General features: G+C 33.8%; 2 protein-coding genes across 10 annotated transcripts; one reads left to right on the top strand and one right to left on the bottom strand.

Moving 5' to 3' along the window:
* Positions 1-1,009: 1,009 nt before the first annotated feature.
* Positions 1,010-4,977, top strand: LOC122311776. 8 transcript variants are annotated; one of them, XM_043126443.1, is made up of 9 exons: positions 1,020-1,415; positions 1,811-1,891; positions 2,015-2,382; positions 3,206-3,277; positions 3,418-3,485; positions 3,594-3,744; positions 3,944-4,024; positions 4,100-4,192; positions 4,642-4,977. In XM_043126443.1, the coding sequence occupies exons 3-9, from the start codon at positions 2,125-2,127 to the stop codon at positions 4,723-4,725; spliced, it is 807 nt and encodes a 268-aa protein (XP_042982377.1). In that variant the 5' UTR covers positions 1,020-1,415; positions 1,811-1,891; positions 2,015-2,124; the 3' UTR covers positions 4,726-4,977. The 8 variants fall into 8 exon arrangements, with proteins under 8 accessions (XP_042982384.1, XP_042982383.1, XP_042982382.1 ...); XM_043126445.1 differs by having other exon boundaries at positions 1,020-1,491; XM_043126448.1 differs by having other exon boundaries at positions 1,017-1,891; positions 4,687-4,977.
* A 4,595-nt stretch (positions 4,978-9,572) lies between these two features.
* LOC122310594 (sulfhydryl oxidase 2-like) lies at positions 9,573-18,436 on the bottom strand. Of its 2 annotated transcripts, XM_043124596.1 has the most exons (12): positions 17,957-18,436; positions 17,374-17,398; positions 17,195-17,287; positions 16,247-16,428; positions 12,756-12,825; positions 12,585-12,653; positions 12,288-12,361; positions 12,034-12,184; positions 11,093-11,133; positions 10,629-10,775; positions 10,104-10,538; positions 9,573-9,922 (listed from the first exon to the last, which is right to left on the bottom strand). In XM_043124596.1, the coding sequence occupies exons 1-12, from the start codon at positions 18,172-18,174 to the stop codon at positions 9,901-9,903; spliced, it is 1,527 nt and encodes a 508-aa protein (XP_042980530.1). In that variant the 5' UTR covers positions 18,175-18,436; the 3' UTR covers positions 9,573-9,900. The 2 variants fall into 2 exon arrangements, with proteins under 2 accessions (XP_042980530.1, XP_042980529.1); XM_043124595.1 differs by having other exon boundaries at positions 9,573-10,538.
* Between the last annotated feature and the right edge of the window lie 1,900 nt (positions 18,437-20,336).

Below are 20,336 nucleotides of genomic sequence, written 5' to 3'. Positions count from 1 at the left end.
TATTTTTAATATTTTTATATTATATATACAATACTTTTTATATACTTTTCTATATTATATATTATATGCTAAATTATTAATTAATATTACATGAAATTTTAAAATCTTATTATTCATGTCAATTAATCTTATAACATCAAATTAATCTTATAAATCTTAGTGTAACATTTGATTATAATACAACATAAATTAATCTTATGCTTTTTAATATAACATTAATATAATGTAAAATGGGGGATATGAGTCAATCACTTGCTAAAATTTTGTTGAAGTATGATTTTATTTATTAGTAAAAATACCAAGAAAACCAAACTAGATCGAAACTAGAAAAATTGAAAGTTTTGGTTTCGATGATGAATCAGTGTGGTATTGGTTTTTAAATTTTTAAAATCGGTATATACTGATTCGGTTCTAAAAAAGGTTTAAAACCAAACTAAACTGGACCCATTACACTTCTAATGATAATGAATAAGTTCGGATTGAAAAAGGGCATACTCAATATTTCATAGATTTGTATAGCAAGGAAAACCAGTTTGCAACGCTTATAAAAGAGTTTGAAAAAACAAGTTTGCAAACCCATATATTAATTCATAATTAAACGTGTTAAGTTGTTAACAATGTGGAAGCTTAATTATCACGTGATAAGTAAATAAAAAAAAAAATCTATATTTTCACTTTTTCCATGTATAGCTATAATTATATTTATACATACTTATAAATAAAGATAATATATATTTTAACTTTTTGCGTGTAAATATAACTATAATGAACCTTCCAATAAGTAAAATGTTTATATATAAGTTTTAATTAAATTGGAAAAAATTGTGCAAATATGAAATAAAATTCAAAGATAATTAGATAAAATAAATAGCTTATGAAAAGAAAAAGGAAAATAGAAAACAAATATATGTATATATATAGAGAGAGAGAGAGAGAGAGAGAGAGAGAGAGAGAGAGAGATGCAGTTATCCGGCCCAACTCCTAAGTAAGTTTCTGAGAGACAGAAACAACGTGGAACCTAGCGGTCTAAACGGCAATAACGGTGAAGTGAAAAGATGATCGTGTCACTCGCGGACTTGCCGTTGGAGCTTCGAATCTCTATCGCTAACTATACTTATCCGCGAATGTAGTATTTCGGCTTATAAATCGGGTTCCGATCGACAAGGATAACGCTAAATTTGTTGCTTCATTCCAAAACAGAGATTTCCTCCTACAAACAACACGGAGAGAGAGAGAGAGAGAGAGAGAGAGAGAGAGAGAGAGAGAGAGAGAGAGAGTTTTCTTTGCTTCAGGAAAATACGATTCCTGCCCATCACATAACTCTCTTCTTGCTCGTTTCCTCTGCATCTTTTTTTGTTTTATAAATTCCTTGCCTTGCGCCGATATCTCTGCCTTTAAGCTCTTTGTTGATAAAGGTTGGTCGCTTTTATGTCCATTATCCTGCAGTGTCTTTCTCATTTTTTCTTTCTTTTTCTTTCCCCTAATTCCTGGGTACTTTCTCCTCTCCTTTTATGCCTTGGAATGTTTTTGGAGGTGCTTTCTTTATTGGGCTTGTTCTTCAGAGATTGTTTGGCGTTCATAAATAATACTTTAACACCTCACTTTATTAGGCTTTCCCCTTTATTCCCTCCTTAAATTTTAAACTCCTTTCTTTAATAACTTCGCACGTTTATTGGATTATTTTTTTTTTTCTCTTCGCCAATTCTGTTGAGCTTTATATGTTCTTTATGCTGTTTCATTGAAACTTGTTTTTCTGTTGGTTTCTGGTTTGGTTAATTCTTATTCTCTTTCTCCTTTTTTATTATCTCAGTTTGTGTTTACTGCCATCTCCTTCGCTACAAACTGTTTGCGGGGTCTAGCTGTCCCTGTTCTGATTGCAGGGTGACCAAAGGTTCGGGGTCTACTATTTCCTGTTCTGTTTGCAGGATGATGAGAGGTTCTCAATGAAAAGAAAAAGGATTTTTTGGGCTGATAGCTCGCTTTGTTTCTAACTATGACCCGTCCTGATTTTCAGAAGTTATGCTAAAAGAGAAGAGCTTGTTCAAGGAGTCTTTGAAGGCTTGGATTTAAGTTTAATTTCTTGGAATTTTTTGAAGTTGTTTGGTGCTTGATTAGAATTTGAGGATGGGAGATCACTTTGTATTGCTGGTGGATCGATTGCTTACCGAGTCCACTTTAGAGGCTACAATTCAGAGCAGTAAACGGTCCATGCAAGCCACATCTTCCGCAATTGACGACAAGAAAACCGATGATAACGCTGCCCAGAAGGTGGATAATAGAAATATGTCATCTTCAAGCAAATTGGTGGAGTGCAGGATATGTCAGGATGAGGATGAAGATTCAAATATGGAGACGCCCTGCTCTTGCTGTGGCAGCTTGAAGGTCAGTTGGGCTCTACTCTAATTCCGACCTTTTATTTGTTTGTACAATCCTATAATCCTAATCATGTTTCATTTTTGGATGATTTGTAATCTGAGTGTCATTGGAAAAACTTGGCGTTCAGTTTCTTTATTGATTATTGTGTCTGAGTTCCAGCTTACTGGTTTGTGAAGAAAGATGAGGACCATCATGATCTTGATGCTTGTCAAAGTCAAACCCCCACCCCTGAACCTCCCATGACCGAAAGAAAGAGTAGAGCGAGTTTTACAATGTCTGTCAGGTTCATTAGAAGTGTTTGACATATGTCAAGATATTATTCACCATTTACATTTTGAAACTCCCATCTTGAGTTGATGGCTTAATCTGAATTTCTGGATTCATTTAAGTATTCAAGGAACACTATTCTTGGATTTGCCTGAGCAAGATGTTGATGTTTATTCTATACACATGCATTACCTGGATGTAGATCATCAAACAGAAAGGTCTAATTTGGGTGTTTTGATTGGGGATTACTGAAAGGTATAAACTGGGTGTTCTGCCTTGAGATAACTTGTTTGCTGTAAATTTGTGCATAAATCTTTCACTCATGGTGCATAATTTGGCACGGCACTGAAAGACCTTATATTGGTGACTCGGCCATGATGCTCTGATTTTCAATCTGGTCTTTTTGGTAACTTTTCTTCTGAAATTGGTGCTACAGATGTTTTACAGATAATATCATCTGCAACTGGTATAATTGGTTTAGCGCAAAATATCCTTCTGACATTCTTCTAAATCCCCATGTTTAAAGAGAACCTTGGTCATATTTGTTTCCTGATTTTTGCAGTATGCCCACCGCAGATGTATACAGAGGTGGTGTAATGAGAAGGGGGATACTATCTGTGAGATATGCCACCAGGTGATTTATGATCTTTTACATCACTTTTAGTTTGGCTTGTTGAATTGTTCTCTCAAATCTTGATATCACCCATGCGTGCATGCTTTGTGCCATCCATTAAGTATTTAGCTATTTATTAAGATTGAATTTTTGAATTTCAGCAATTTAAGCCTGACTACACTGCTCCTCCCCCACTATTTCAATTTGGACGTGTTCCAATGAACTTCAGGTAATACTTGAATAAACCACCCTATTTTTAAAATGCCTCTGATCTGGAATGCATCATGTTTTTATCTTTCAAAACTTCACCAATGTGCTCCCATGGTGGCTTTACCAGGGGAAATTGGGAGATACCGAGAAGAGACTTGCATAATCCCCACATTATAGCAATGGTTTCGTCAAACCGTAACTTCATCAATCCAGACTACGATGAGCATTCATCTCCTACTGCAAGAAGTTTGATATGTTGCCGTTTTGTTGCTTTGACTGTAAACAACTCTCTCTCTCTCTCTCTCTCTCTCTCTCTCTCTCTCTCTCTCTCTCTCTCGATTTTCACTTTCAAAAAAGCCTCTAAAACCGAAAATAAGTATGTAATAAATCATCCGCAGAACGGCAGAAGCACTAATTATTGCTGTAATCTTGAGAGAGGCCTTTTCCAAGCTCATTAATTAGCTTACTGTGGTGCAGTTTATGGTTCTTCTGATTTTACGGCATACTCTTCCCATCATTATAAGTGGAAACAATGAGTACTCTTTCTCACTGTCTATGGTAGGTGTTTGGCATATGATATAATTTAATCGTTTTCGTGCAGAAAAATGATATAATTATGTTCCTTCTTTACAGTTGTTACTTTTTCGAACTGCTGGGCTTGTTCTTCCCATCTACATTATGGTGAGAGCAGTAAGTACTTCTCTTCAGCGCCGCCGACTTCATCAAGTTAGTTCCTATACCATCTGTTGATTCTTTTATATTTTTAATGAGACAGAATCATTTCCCATCAAATCTATTCAAATAGAAAATCACTCAAAAATAAAAGAATTGAGAAAAAAGAAAGAAAATCTAAAGAAGAGTGGCTAGGATGGTTCTTTGCCATCCTGCACGGGGTGGCTGGAGGTCCACCCCGTGCATGATGGTTCTTTGGCCACCATGTAGGAGGGAGAGACTGGCCGAGTTTTCAATCATCCCGCAAGATGCCAAATTGGTTGGTCTTGCGCCCCAAACTTTGTGGCTGGACCACCCCCAGTCAGCCACCCCTTAAGCGTACACAGATTGATGTTTTTTCCTTTGTTAGAAGTTTTTTATTGCCACCATGAACCACATATATCGACACAATGCTCATTGAAGTTCACCATATGTATTTCCTTGTTTTGCTTGGTTTACCATAGCCTTCCACTTCATCGGATGAAGTAATCGAGCTTTCAACACTGCAGCCTCAGCCTCAGCCTCATATCATTCGTATTCATGTATAGCCCGCAAATTGAAGAAAAAGCTTCACAACAACAAAAAAACTTGGAGTAGGCTTGCGAGTAGCAGTATCTGCCAATCTTTTTTATTGTTCTTGTTTCAAGTTTGATCTCGGAAAAAAAAAAATGGCAATTTGAATTCAATCCTTTCATCGGGTTAAGTGAGATGATTGTTGATGTAATCCCACAATCCACATAAAAAACGTGGATCAAAGACACCATTGCAAGAAAATACGAGCCTAGATTAGAGATGCTTCACTATCGTTTTTCCTTGAAAGAAATTATTTCAGTTGCATTATTTCTTTAGGAATTTTCTTTGCTCATGGACACTACATTTAGGAATTTTCTTTGCTCATGGACACTACATTCCTAAAGAAATTTGAATCAGCAACTTGATCTTACGCATGCTTAGACAATGATAATTCTCAAAATTTTTCATAATTTCATTCTCAAACAATCACTCAAATATAAAATATTTTTCAATTTCAAATGTTCAACTTTTTAATCTAATTATTACCTAATCATTATTTAAATACAAAAATTAGTACAATTTTTACAAACATAAAGCGGAAATAATATTAAAAAATAATATTTAAACGGTTTTTTCATTTTATAATATTTTTATTCAACTTTTTCTCTAATTTTTCAAAATCAAATAAAACATTTTCAGTATAATTAGGGGTGTAAAAAAAAAACCGGTAAACCAAACCGGTGGGATTGGTCCGGTACCGGTTTTATTTTTCTTAAAACCGGTCAAAATCTGTCCGGTTCCAATTTTTCTTTTTCTAAAATAGGACCGGACCAAACAGGTTTATATATATATTTTTTAATTTTTTCTATTGTATATAATATTTATATATAATATATAACTATATATAAAATAGTTTTGTATTATATGATAAATTACTAATTATTATAATATTAAATTTTAAAATCTTATATCATTTTGTTTATTGTATTAATAGTTATACTAATATTATATCATTATATATTATAATATATTATAATATATATTATAATATATTATAATATATATTATAATATATTATAATATACTACAATATATTATTACTATAGTATTATATACTATAATATATTATATTATATAATATATAATATAGTACATTAAAACCGAAAAATCGAACCGAACCAGACCGGAAACCTGTATAACCAGAGTACCAGTTTAAGAGTGTAATCGGTGCGTAATCGGTTTTGAAAAATGCAAAATCGGTGCATGCCAGTTTGGTCCTAAATTTTGTTCAAAACCAGACCGAACCGGACCGGTTACACCTTTAAGTAAAATCATTTCACTACTATTCATAAAATTTTGAAGTACTTCAAATTAGGGGTGGCAACTCGTGTTTTAGAGTCATGTTCGTGTCATGTCAAGTTATGAACATTCGTCTACATAGGTTAACTCAAACCCAATCTGTTAAATTAAACGTGTCAAACTTTTAAGCTCTAATCCAACCAATTTAGATAACGGGTCGTGTCACATTACCCGTTTTGACTTGTTTAATAATTAATTAAAAATATATTAACTTGACACAACTTAATTAAATCTATTTGTTTCATGTAAATGGGTTGAACTAAAACATATAACTCATTTGACCTAATTAACATAATTTCACATAAAAGTTAAAAAACTATATTTATTAATAACAACAATATCTTAAAAAATATATAAATATTTTTCAAATTTTAACATATAATAAAATCAATATTACAAACCATACAATAACAATTATAAACATAGGTCTAAAATTATAATTCCAATAATAAAAATAATAAAAATACAAGCATGCTAAAAAATATCAATATTACAACTTAATAATAATAATAATTTTATTTTGAAATAAATTTTAAACTGGTCAAAACAGGGTGATTTTGGATTAAGCAAGTTGACCCCCTTTATAAATCGTGTCTTAATTAGTTAACCTGTTTTGACCTAAACTCATTAACATCAAATCCAAACCCACTAATTTCATATTGTGTTCGTGTTAAATTCATGATTCATATCACATTTTATCACCTCTACTTCAATTGTCCAAATGCCCTAGTGTCCTTCCATAGAGTACTTGTACAAAGCTCGAAAAAATAGCAATAATGCACAGTGCTACTCCCACAAAGGGTGTCCACCGAAACGTCTACCGAGAAAGCAAATGCTTTTTTACCTTTTTTTTTTCAAATATGTTTTTTTAATTTAATAAAATATTTAAAAAAATAAATAAAAATTAGAAATTTATTACAAAATATTTACTTAACTATTAAGTAAAATTAATAAAAAAAACAATTATTTGTCACTAGCAATTCCATTATGGTTAATAGCCACACCTAAGACATCTCTCTTTCGTTTTCCTTTTCTCTCTGTACAGTTGCCGAACCTCAACCATTTCTAGGATATTCCATCCATCACTGGGCGGAGGGGGTTTAGAGCTTTAGCTCCTACCACCTCCTCCCCTAGCCAGCCCTAGTGGCTCTTCTGTTCATATGTTCTTCCGTTTGTTTCATTTCCATTGTTTATCATTTTGTTTTCTCTCCGTAGCACCGACTCTCGCTGATCTGCTGCTTCTCGGCATCCTCCTTCCTGCACGCGCCGCCTCTACCGTCGCCAATCTTCATGCTCGCAGTAGAAAACTGAGTTTCCACTTGGCTCATTAGATGCACGCGCGGCCACTACCGTGTGCATTTTCAACTTGCAACTACATCCAGGAGTGGCTTCTGTGACCATGTGCGGCCTCTTCAGCTTTATCGGCCCTTGATCCTTTGGATCAGCTCATCTACTCTTCTCTTACGGTGGTGCGTGTATTGCACGCGCCACCACCGAAGGTGTTGTCCCCTCGCTAGTGACTTGGCTTAGATTCCGACTGCTACTCTATGTTACCGCTTTCCTTAAATCGTAATCTTGTAAGAGGGATCGAGAACCTCTCTAAAAATTATCTCAAGACAACAAATGACAGTGCACCAGCCATCTCCACTGCTTCTAGCTAAGGTCCCACCTCCTCAGGCAGTGGTTCCATTGTTTGCTTTTATGCGAACACTTTTTATCCGTCTTTTTATAAGACGACATCCTCTTGTAGGACATAGGTAGGGACCAAGAAATTGGTCCTAAATAAACCCACTTTTTTCACCACTATACACTGTTATTTATTGCTTTGTGGTGTTTATTGGGGAACCTCGTCCCTTCCTCATGTATCATCTTTGTAATATAATGATATTAAGCTTGCTTTGTGGGGGGGGGGATTAATAAAACATAAAAAATAAAAATAGGAAACTAACCACCATCTTTATACTCAGCATTTTCTTTACAAAAAGTCTACTTGCACCCGCGGTTGGGGAACCCCTGCGTACCATCCCTTCCACGTGTACAATAATGAAACGGTGCGTTTCAAATTTGGTTAAGTTGAAATCTCTTGTTCTTCTTCTTGTTCTTCGTTTTGGAATCTCTTGTCCGAAACTCTATCTTCAAGCAGAGGCAAGGAAACAAACAGGTCCTTCAGCTTGTCCTGGATCCTAACCTTCTCGTTCTTCTTCTTCTTTTTCTGCTTCTTATTACCCAGCACGATATTGGGATTCAAACCCCTGTTGTGGAGCTCCGGCAAGTTTTCTTGGTTAGAGAAATGTACACGTTGATCAGCTTGATTGAGGAGCATTCAGAGGGTCTTTCAATTGAGTAATAATTGTTGCTCTTTCAATACTGTAGAATATTTCAATACCATGGCCAGAGCACCCACTAACTAAATCGATTGATCCAAAATCGTATTCTCGCAAACCATGTGAATGCACTCAAGAGGGCAATTGAAAAAGTTTACAAGATAACTTTGAGTTTGAATGTGGTATCCCGATGAGCATTACCCAGTTCTTATGGTGACAAGAGAAATTAAAGCTTTTACTTCGATTTAAAATAAAAAATTCCTCCAAGCGTTCTTTTTCAAAGCTCAAATAAAAGCCCCAATGGTTCTTCCTCTGCAAAACTGAACCCATAAGCCTTCTCTATCCTTAGCCTCCTCCTCTCAATGCAAGTCTTGTTGGGAATTTGATAACCCACCCTCGAGTGACGGCACTTTCTGTAAAGAAACTTTTTCTTTTTCGGCTAGGTTTGATTTGTATTGTATTTTTTTTTTTTTTAATCAACACGTCAGCCGATTCCTCCAATGGTCCCCAACGCCGAGTACCTATAGCAAAATTGTTTTCCTTATTGTGTTAACAATAGAAAAAGTCTATTTGTAAGCTCACTTATTAACTTACCCAATGTATTAATATTTGACATTTTTGTAGCTATATTAGGTCTTATAACAAGTAGGCATTGGATTGTAAGTAGCAACGACTCTTTGTATACAAAGACGATAACAGGTTTGACAAGTGAGATGAAATAGAAAATTTTCACATCATCTAATTATTATAATTTTTTTCAAAATTTTAGATAAAATATAATAAAAAATTTAATTTTTTCAAATCTCTATTCACCTTTTTCAAATCCCCAAATAATAATATTATTAAAAATTAATATTTTAAACTTTCTTCTACAACAAAAAAATTCATCTTACTATCCAAACTTATCCCGACATACATCCCACTCCGTCATGACTATCAATTGACATCCTAAACTAAATATTTTAACAATTTATACCCTCGGTTAAAAGTTGTAGCTGTGCATAAGGATCATAATCTATTATCCGTGTTTGATAGGAAAAGTAGTGAGCCAAGAAAATTTGAGGCAATCATTGTTTCTTCAAGATGCTTAAAACTTATTAATTGCAAAGGAATTTAGAAAGATAAGTAATAGAGCATCCAAGATCCTGAACAACTTCCCCATTTCCGTGGGAATAATGCTCAAGTACATGAAAAAGGCATTGGATAACAATGATACATTCTCTCAAAACATTACTTTTTTCAACTTTCTTTTCCAGATCAGTACAATTAACAAAAATAAATATTCCTCTTTGGGTGGGGGGGGAAAATGCACAGACCTAGGATGATTCTCTCCCAAAATTAAGATCAGGGTAAAAATCTGTACAGTCTGTTCTAAATGTCAAAAAATAAAACTTCAAAGAGGACACGAAAGAGGACCTCAAGCAGGGCATTTGGTACAAGGCTTTGATCTGGATTCCCACACTCAGACCCTGATTTCACCCACCAACTGCGCACTTTATTGTCTTTCGGGTTGTCCCCAAAACATTTTTAGTTCCAGTTTCTCCTTGGCCTGAAATGTTGTGACAAATAAACAAAAATAAGAAAATTGAAAACCTCCCAACAACCAACTCTTTCTCTCTCTTCTTTTTTTCTCTCTTTGTTCTAATTGTTCTCCTTTACACCTTTTTTAAAGAACCCATTATTCTCCTACTTATCATATGTTCTTTAAAGAGTGTAGTTGGTGAAAATACTTCCGACTCTTTTGCTGCGAACGCCAGTAGCAAGCAAGTGCCCCAAATGCACAGCTAGCAACAGCAATCGCCAATGCAGCCCCCAGAGGCACCACAACCGCATTCGTTGAGACCACCAAATCTTCAAGAGCCCCATCAGGCCTATCATTCCCATGATTATTCTTTTCCTCGTGCAGAGATACAAGCATTTTCCCATAATATTTAGCCAAAAATCTGAACACCTCTTCCCGGTCCCAATCAAATCCATTATTTCCATGGTTATTAGAGAGATGACACGAAGGGCAAAGCTGCTTTGGAGGCCATATCATCTTCGGGAATTTAGGATCCCCAGTTCCTAGAAGTGCTTCATCTTTTACTAATCTTTCGTTGACTTTATTGTGTGCACTCCACAACCAAAGGGCAAATTCATGCGTTTTTTTGAAAGGACTAGCAACGCTGAAAATCAAAATTACTCAGTTTTAGCTCAACTTCACTGAAAGAAGCAGAAAAGAATTTGAAATATGCACTATTTTCAGCAGCACAAACCTTGAACACATTTCATAAAAATGTTGGCGACATTCCTCACAGATGAAGAAGTTGTGTACAAATTCACATATAGCTGTGAACGCAAACTGGCTTTCTCCATCCTCAATTCTCACAGATAGTGAATGCAGCAGAACCCACAACCCACAACTGTAGAACGAGAAGAAAGCTACTTGTCAAAAGAAGACAAATGAACACCAAGAGGCAATTATAATTGCAATTAAGTACTCCTCTTGGAACATCATCATTGTGCATGTAGCAAGTATAACTGCTTCTTGTAATTTTAAGGATGTACTTTAAAACATTTATTTTTTTATCGGTAAACAAGAACGTACTTTAAAACATATAACTTATTTGAAGGCAGTCGGGTACAAACATCCAAAAGTTTAACACTAGCTTTATGATATGATGACCAACAAACTGAACTATTATTCAAAATATGGAGTATTAAAAAGACAAACCACCACCTGAAGCCCCTTGTATCATTCTTGCTGCCACGGCAGAACATCTGCAAAGGGGTGCATAAAGATCATCAACAAAGTTAGGAAATTGCTTCCACTAATACAATATAACAACAGGAGAAAAGATGATGCTTATACTTCCATCATGAATTTTATGGTCCCTAAGCATATCCCTTGGGCCTAAACCTAATTAACTTCAAAATAGCCTTAAAAGCAAGATTTATGAGCCACCACCAAATCTAGGTAACACTTATTTCTTAACTGCCACGTGTACAAAAGATGATGCTTATGCATTATGGCACTACCATCCTGCTTCCTAGATTATAGCCAAACACGCATTATTTCTACTTTAGCTACCCACTTTTCAAAAACAACAAACATCTCAGTCTCCAAAACTTTTTCTACTACATTTAAATATTTTTTTTATGATTAGTACTACGTTTAAATATTATTCTCTGTTCTTTATGCTTGGTTGGATCTTTCTTTATTCCAACGGTCATATTTTTCCAACGACCATATTTTTTCAACAATCGTATTCTTCCAACAGTCATATTGCAAACATTTATGGGTGTTAGCAACTGGCAGCAGAGGAGTTGGGTGCATTGGCAGCAATGAAGGAGAAAATCAGTGAGAGAGAGAGAGAGAGAGAGAGAGAGAGAGAGAGAGAGAGAGAGGGGGGGCTGAATATAAAATTCAGGAAGTATATTGAATATAAAATGAAGATTTAACTCTGCTACAGTTACTCTTCACATTTAGCGAGAAATTGTAAAACCTAAAAGTTCTCCCTACTTCTTTATGGAGCTTGATGTAGGGTGCTTTCATGAGCTTTAGCTTAAACTTAGGTATAAAAAGCTAATTTAGGGTGCCTTATGCTTGTGCTTTTATATCTATGCAGAGAATAGCATGATAGCAAAGTTAAAAAGGTAAAACAGAGCCCGAGTATCTACCCAATATCCCCGAGGAACATCTTTTCCACATATCTGAAAATTCCCCCGCGTGCCCTTCCCGCCATTATCTTCCTGCTCGCTATTTGACAACAAGTCTGATGGGAACATTTCATCAAAGTTTACAAGTACCTCTGCACTTCCCTTCCGGCACCTGCCATAAATTTATATATATATATATATATCTAGTTTGAGATAACTGGGGAAGTATCATTTTTGGCATAGAAAAGTAGAATATTAGAAAGTTTAGACCATGCCTCATAGAAGGATGATGAGCCACCAAAAGTTGAAGAAATTGTATTAGTGAAGCCCGGGTTTCTGATTTGATCATCTGCAACACATGAATAAGATATATGGGTAGAGTTCATTAGCAATAATTGGCCGGCCCAAATTAATAAAGCCAGACCAGAAAACAAAAATTTAAATTTGAACTCTACAGTTAAGTATGCTTAGGTGAGAGGAGTACAACGATGGGTGACTTCCTAAGAAGTCCTATTATTGCACTCCTTTTTGTATTTGAAAACTCATCAGAAAAAAAAAACATAAAATTATACCTTGTGTTCTAAGATGATGTCAAAGGCTGTTGACATTGCCTCCTCAACATCATACACAGCTCGTGCAATCTTACAAAAGTCAGTGTTGTAAGAGTCAATATCTTGTGTTTAAAGAAAAGCTTTAATTTGTAATAGATCTAGAGAACTGATATCTAATGTTCTATCAAGGACCTGTGCAGGGTCTGACACATTTGATGAAAGATGCTCATTTTCAAATTTCTCATCATCCAAGCCAAAAGAGCTGCAACCTTAAAAGCACATTAGAATGTAGTAACAAGCACAAAATTGAAGTTAAACACATTGTAAGTTATGAAACAAAATTTTATGTGCCTATTATCATCTCCCTGGGTTTGATACAATAATCAAGCAACTTCTCATATATACTAGCACGTAGACAAACTTGGTCACAAGAATTAATATTTAATTGCTTGAGATAATAGCAAGGCAGAACTATCATAGTTATCACAAGTATATGTACAGAGTATGTTTAACTTAATCCTGACACGTATTAGTGTGCTCCTCCAAATTACATGTACAGTCCTGTTATACATAGAAGGTGAATCGATTTTTATATATTGCTTCATTTTGCAGTAGTAAGTATTTTAGCATAAAAGCTCAGAAAGAAGAAACCAATCATTGTAGCATAATAAACTGAGAAATTGTAAATGCATGACATGGGATTTTAAAGGCCAAGAGATGTCCACTGGAAAGCTCAAGACAGTATTTCTCTGGGCTTTGTTTTAAAGGCTAGATCACCACGCTATATGCCAACGCAAGCTACTTCTCGAGTTTTATTGGCTCCTTCAATAGTTTTAGATCTAGATTTATGATCTGGTTCCTTTCACATTATTATTCCTACTTCACTGTTTTACTTTCTTTTTTTTTTTAAATGGCTTCTCTGGTAATTGGTATAAACTCGCATGTACTAGATCTCCACCCTAAGGCCCCATTAGGTTTCACAGATGATCTCAACCCATCTTATTTCAACATCCAAACACAATTCAAATACAAACTAGGAGGGATTTCGGTCTGGTCCCAGGAGGTTTTGTGGACCGGACCGGACCGGACCTATTTGGTCCAGGGTTTTCCCACCCTGGACCGGACCGAACTCCCTAAGGACTGGTCCGGTCCAGTCAGTCCATTCAGTCCACCTTCTCAACTCCTTTTTTTTTTTTTTTCATCCAATGGCATTTTGTTTAATACTTATGTAATTATATTGTGATATTATATATATATACACACATATAGTATACTATTATATATATTAGTAATACACTAATGCTATTAGTCTATTAGTATATAGTAAATTAGTATATGGTATCAAAAAAATGTACTATGATAGTAATATATATACTTTATATCTAATATAATTGTTGGTTGTTAGCATCTAATCTAAATTAGTATATAGAGTATATCAATGTATCATGATAGTTATTAGTTAATGCATAATGAGGATTTTTTTTTAATACTTATATAATTATATTGTGATATATTAAATAATTTAATATATATTAACTTATTTACCATAACTAATAATACACTTTTACACTAGTACTAATACTATAACTATATTAACTAATAACTATACTAGACTACTGGTAGTATTACTAAAATACTATATGTTAGTGATAAATTGATAATACTATATTAAATAATAGTAATACTCTTATTAAGTATTAGTTATAGTTATATAGCCTATATTAGAATTTAGACTATAAAATAGACTAATAGTATTAGTACAACTGTATAAGTATATTGTATAGATATATATTAGTATTAATTATAGTTATTAGTGTTAATAGTAGACTATTAGTATAGCTATATATTAGTATTACTTATAGTGATTTAATATAACTATATTAGTATAAGTATAACTATAGTCTATATTATAATATTAGACTATTAGTATTAGTATATATATATTAGTATTAGTTAATAATTTTATAATTAATTTATAAAATTATTTATATAAATTTTTTTTATAAGTATAAAATTATTTATATAAATAATATACATAAATTATATTTTATTTTTATTTTTCATTCGGTATAGTCCGGTCCGGTCCAAAAATGGCCGATCCGGACCAGCCGAATCTCTCCTCTAATAAAAACACTTTTCAATTTCAAATTTTCAAACTTTTCAACTTTTTCATCTAATCATTACCTAATCATTACAATTTTTCCAAACTTCCAAACAAAATATAAAAAATAATACAACTTTTTCAAATCCCAAAACAAAAATATTATTAAAAAATTATATTTTAACGATATTTTAACTTTATAATATTTTTATTCAACTTTTTCTCTCATTTCCCAAAACCTCATAAAATATATTAACTCAAACTATTTCAATACTATTCACATGTTTCTCATCTCATCTGTGTAACCAAATAAGGCCTAAGATAAATACTTATTGAGCTTTTCATGGTTGCAAAACCAACAATGATGGAATAGGCAACAACTGATTCTGTTAATTCTAGAAAATAATGTCATAATTTGCAATCATGACCCACTTTATTTACAATGAATATTTTTCCCAAGATGAATATCCAAAAGTGGAAAGGTTATTCTGGCTAAAAAAACACATTTACTGGCCAAGACCACCATCCTCATGATGAGAGCAAAGCATCAACTGAACACAAAAATACAAGGTATCATACCCATACTATGAAAGGGAAGTTCCAAAAAGCGGTATAAATAACTTCAGCCAATCCCACTTGAATGGTTGACTGGCAACATGTAGGTTCAAACAATAAAAAAGCATATTCTTCAAATAAATTGGAGTAACCCTTTTGATTGCACCAAGCAATCCTCTCCATCACCAAAGGCCACGGCGGGGTGGTTGTGCCAAAGGCCATGGGGGTGGTGATGGAGCAATCATCTTCATCACCAAATCCCAGATGCTTTAACCCATTCAATGGAGAACTAATGTAGCGACTGGCCATGGGGGTGGTTGCACCATCCTAGAACCATCCCAAAACGTAATTTTTGGGGATTGCTTTGCCACCCCCATGGCCAAATGGGGCAGTCCACCGTGACTTTTTATGGTGGCCAGCCACCATTTTTTTTTCTTTTTAGGTTTTAACAAATCTATATTTGGTGTTTTTCTAAAAAAAATATAAGTCTGGGGTATTTTAGAAATTTTAACCTAATTCCAATCAATATATCATGTGTTGCCACCAAACAAAAGAACAGGTATGCCCATTCTATGTACCAAATGTACCCTAACTAATTGATACATGGACATTATATTTATTTATTTACAAGTACAGAATTGATGCTTTTTACTCTTCTTGTAAAGCATCTAAAATTATATCAAGAAGCAAAGGAAAGGATAATCAAGTGCGTTGAAAATATCTGTACATCTCCATCTCTTTTAAGTTTTATTTATTTTTGAACTTTTCTTTTATAAGTATATTTTTGAACTTTGAACTCTTCATTTGAGGACCAATTCACCATGAATTGGATTTATGAATATATACATTTATATCTATATATGAGATCTCCCAAAAACACAGGATATGAAAACCATTCAAATTTACATATATAAATCACATGTCCCAACATTGAACAAGCATATTCCAACATGATACCTGCTTTGAGTAAAACATATGGTAAAATATATTGCCTTCAACAATAAATAGAAGTAATTATAATTCATACCTGCCTGTTTGCTTGTTTATCCAATTAAGCAATCGGTCGGCTGTCCGACCATCATCAATGACACGTATTTCACTTTTCTCTTGCTTAGGTTCCCAACCACCCGATACAAATTTAGAAGGAGCGCCCCAAAATAGCATAGGATATTGACCAATAGAGAACTTATCACAAAGTTTAGTGTTTATCTGTGCTGCCAAACAAGTGAAAAGAGGAGGACTAATCACCAAGCCATGGTTAAAATAAAGAACAAGGATGCCAAAATCAAGCACATGACATAATCTATCACTGAGGTTAATCGTGGAATAATTATCAGAAGAAATCTTTAGTTGTGTGGTCACTACATTGGGTCTCCATTGAATGAATTAATTAATTTCTCCCTTAAAAACACGCCCACACGTGCAGAGATGGAGAGCTAATGTAGAAAATGTCACTACATTGGCTCTAAATTTGTTAATCATCCATGGATACAATAACAAAAGAAAATATCTGGGGTGCTCTAAATTTGTTAGTCGTGCAAGGATCCAAAAACAAAAGAAAATATCAGGGGTGCTCTAAATTTGTTAATCATGCATGGATATGAACAAAAGAAAATATCAGGGGCTTAGTTAGCAACGGATGCTTTCTATCATTTTGTTGCACTATTTCTGCAGGAGTTTGAATGTAAAGAATATCAGGCTTAATTTATAAGTATTTCCTTGCCAATCTTCATCAATAGTATCCTCTGGGCTTTAAAAAGGGACTAATTTACAACCTTAGCCCCTACCTTTACCCGTTTTCTCGTTCCTTGTGGTATTACGAGCCAAAATTCACAAGTAAAGCTAACACCCAAGGTCATTTCTTAGAACAAGAGAAATAATATTTTTCACAGAAATACAATGGAAGAAACAAAATCCAGGCATTAAAAGTATCAACACTGTGAAGAAATTAATAAAGAGAGCACGGAATAAATACCTTCGATGCACAATCTACCCTTGTCATCAATATGATTCCTGGATGCACTGCGTCAGGTCCATTAAATAGCCTAGCAACTTTTTCATATTGGGGCTGCAAAATTTACTTTCAAATAAATTTCAACTGATAAATATAATACTCCTTAGGAACTAATCTTCGCAGATTTTAGCACAGCATACCTTATAATTTCTGCAAGCAGGGCACCTGACAGACCGATTAAATTATGTCAAATTTTAAAATCAAGCTCAACATGACATAAAAATGTAAAATCTCACAATTTCAATATCCTCGATAAACACACAGAAAGACGGGAAAAAAAAAAGGCAAGGTCATATTTGATAAGAAAAAAGGTAATCACTAAGATGCCAATCAATCCAGTTGAGTTGCAAAGTTTGTAAACCATATCTTGAAAAAAACGCATTTCAAATTATTCAACTTCGTATTTTTATTGCCTGTTTCATTTCGGAGGTTTCAAATATTTAAACATGTAGGTTTCAAATATTCAAACATGTATGTAGCAATACGTTAAAAAAAAAAAAAAGAATTGACCGGTAATCAAGAAGTTTTATTCATAAAAATAGGCAAAGATCAAGTACACAGAAGTATGCGCAATACGTAAAAAATTACTTAGCACAAGCAAAATTTCCACAAGCTTCGTATCTTAACGCCAACAGACCCAAACTATATTCGGGTTGTAGATCTCAAACGTTGTTTTTTACTACATGAAATTCGATCACCCTTTTTTTTTCTTTTGGTACTGACCAGTGGGCGAAGAACTCGACGACTGCATAGGTAGCAGGGGTGTCCCTGAGGACCGCATCGAAATTCGTGGCGTTCAAATCGACGGCGTAATCATGAGGACCACCTTTCTCGTTGTCGATGGCCCGAAGGATCGAGCGCGATCCTTGAGAGAACGACGTAGCTCCGGAGCTCAACGAAAGCAGGCTGAGAAGATTCAGAACCAAAAGCGTCTGAGACATGGAATCTGACCCTGACCGAGCTGGAAAGAGAGCCAATCCGTTCGATGCGCCAAATCTTTTTCCTTCCACCAGCAGGGTTTGCTGCAAGAGGTCGAGACGCGTGCTTGTCGAACTTCGGAGGTTTCTCTTTAACGGAAACTTCGGAATGAGAGATCTATTACTGTTTTTGCGCTACTGTTATGGGCTTTGAATCGCCGATAAGAATACCAGGGGCCAGGGAAATGAAACTGGGTTTCAAAAAGTTGCCGTTTTGCTTCATTCGAGTCTGCGACGCTGTGGTTATTTACTTATTAATACAAGTAAAAAAAAAAAATGTTCATATAATACAAAATAAATAAAAACATATTTTTTTCATTATAATTTTATTTCATTAAAATATGCAATTTTCAATTTTTTTTTAAATAAATTCATATGTTTTGAGATAACTCATAAAAGAAAATTAAAGAATGATTAGTGGAGAATGAATCAATAATTTTGATTATTTACAAATGAGTAAATATAATGGCAAAAATCTTAGAAGATCGTATCTAATTAAATAAATCATTAAGTTTAGGCTCCGTTTAGATAATAAAAGCATTTCATTTTATTTCATCTCATTATTACAATTTTTATTAATTCTTACATCAAATATAATAAACAATTCAATATTTTTAAATCTATAAATAATAATTATATTAAAAAATAATATTATAATAATATTTTATTTTACTTTTATATATAAAATCATCTCATCTCATCTCATTATCCAAACAGCACGATCCTAAAAGATTATAATATTTAATCATCCTAAATAGTAAATAGATTATTTTCAATGGGCTCCATCATTTTTTTCAAACTCTAATAAATACAAAAAGAAAATCCATACAAACATATTTTTAATGGATCACATCACAAGATCTCATAGTTTCTCAAGATTTTCTCAAATATTTGTTAAGCAAATCTTTACCGTCCAAACAACTTCTTTAAAATACATTTTTCCTCTACTAGAATTCAATTGCTTTATGAGTACATTGGGTGGGTATTACGTTATCATGATTAAATTAAATAGCTTCCCTAATTTATTTATTTTTCTTTTCAATGATTTTAACAGCAGATCCACCAAATCCATCATCTAACCAAAAACCTAATGTTATCATTTTTGTTTGGGATGATTATAATGTACCTTTAGAGTAAGCTTAAAAGTATATATATTTTGTGACGGAGAAAATTATATTTGTAAGTTGACATGGATGTTAGAAGCTCTGGGATTTGACTACAAAATAAATTTAAAAAAAAAAAAAAAAGAAAAAAAGAGGAATGCTAGGAACACAACATCTATGTTCACGAAATAAAAATGAAAAAAAGTTATTCATCATTCATTTTGAATATGTAAAATATCCAACCATGTCCCTCACTTTGTCGATGGAGCCACTACTCCACTTTCCTCGTTTATAATTTGACATCAACTCCAATTTTCTTCCACTACTTTCAACTCTTGTGTTTTTTTATTTTAAGCAAGTTTCATTCGTAATATTAAAACCCTACATAAAGTTCAAAAGTATCCTTAATTATACAGCACTAGAAAGAGAGTCCTTGCCACTATAAAAATCTAAAATACATTGGGGGATTCATATTAGGGGAATGCTTCCTTATGCCTGATTGGAAAATGCCCATTGTGTTAAGTTATGCACATGTCGATTTTGAGATTGATGAATTTTTTTCACTCTTCATTCTTCAAAGTAGCATAGCAAGTATTGCATATGTCTCCTGTAATTGAGTGCATTGTCCAGTCTGTTGTTGACTTTGATTTGGTAATAGCTTGTACTGCCTATTTGGAATCTCCATCAATGATGATCTTTTTTAGACTTCTACTTGCTGCCTCTTGAACTGCTAGTAATGCAACTAATGCTTCTCCAACATCTAGATTAGTATTATAAATGAAGTCTATTTGAACAAAGATTAAGGTTCCCCTATCAATTCTGCATATGGTAGCTAGTATGCTTTCAATGTTTTTTACTACCACATCAAATGAGAGTGAATAGAAATTGTTGATATTGTGTTTTGCAGCCCGAGTAACTCTATGGAAGCCTAACTCGATGACTTGCAACTAAGAATAAATGAGAGCTCTGAGGTAGTAAGGGATACCTCTGATGTTAAAGTCAATGTTTGATTTTTTTGTGTGA

Source organism: Carya illinoinensis, chromosome 5 (assembly GCF_018687715.1).
Source record: "Carya illinoinensis cultivar Pawnee chromosome 5, C.illinoinensisPawnee_v1, whole genome shotgun sequence".
Taxonomy (NCBI): Eukaryota; Viridiplantae; Streptophyta; class Magnoliopsida; order Fagales; family Juglandaceae; genus Carya; species Carya illinoinensis.
Note: the sequence above shows the minus strand (reverse complement) of the source record. Positions and strands in the feature narration are given on the sequence as shown.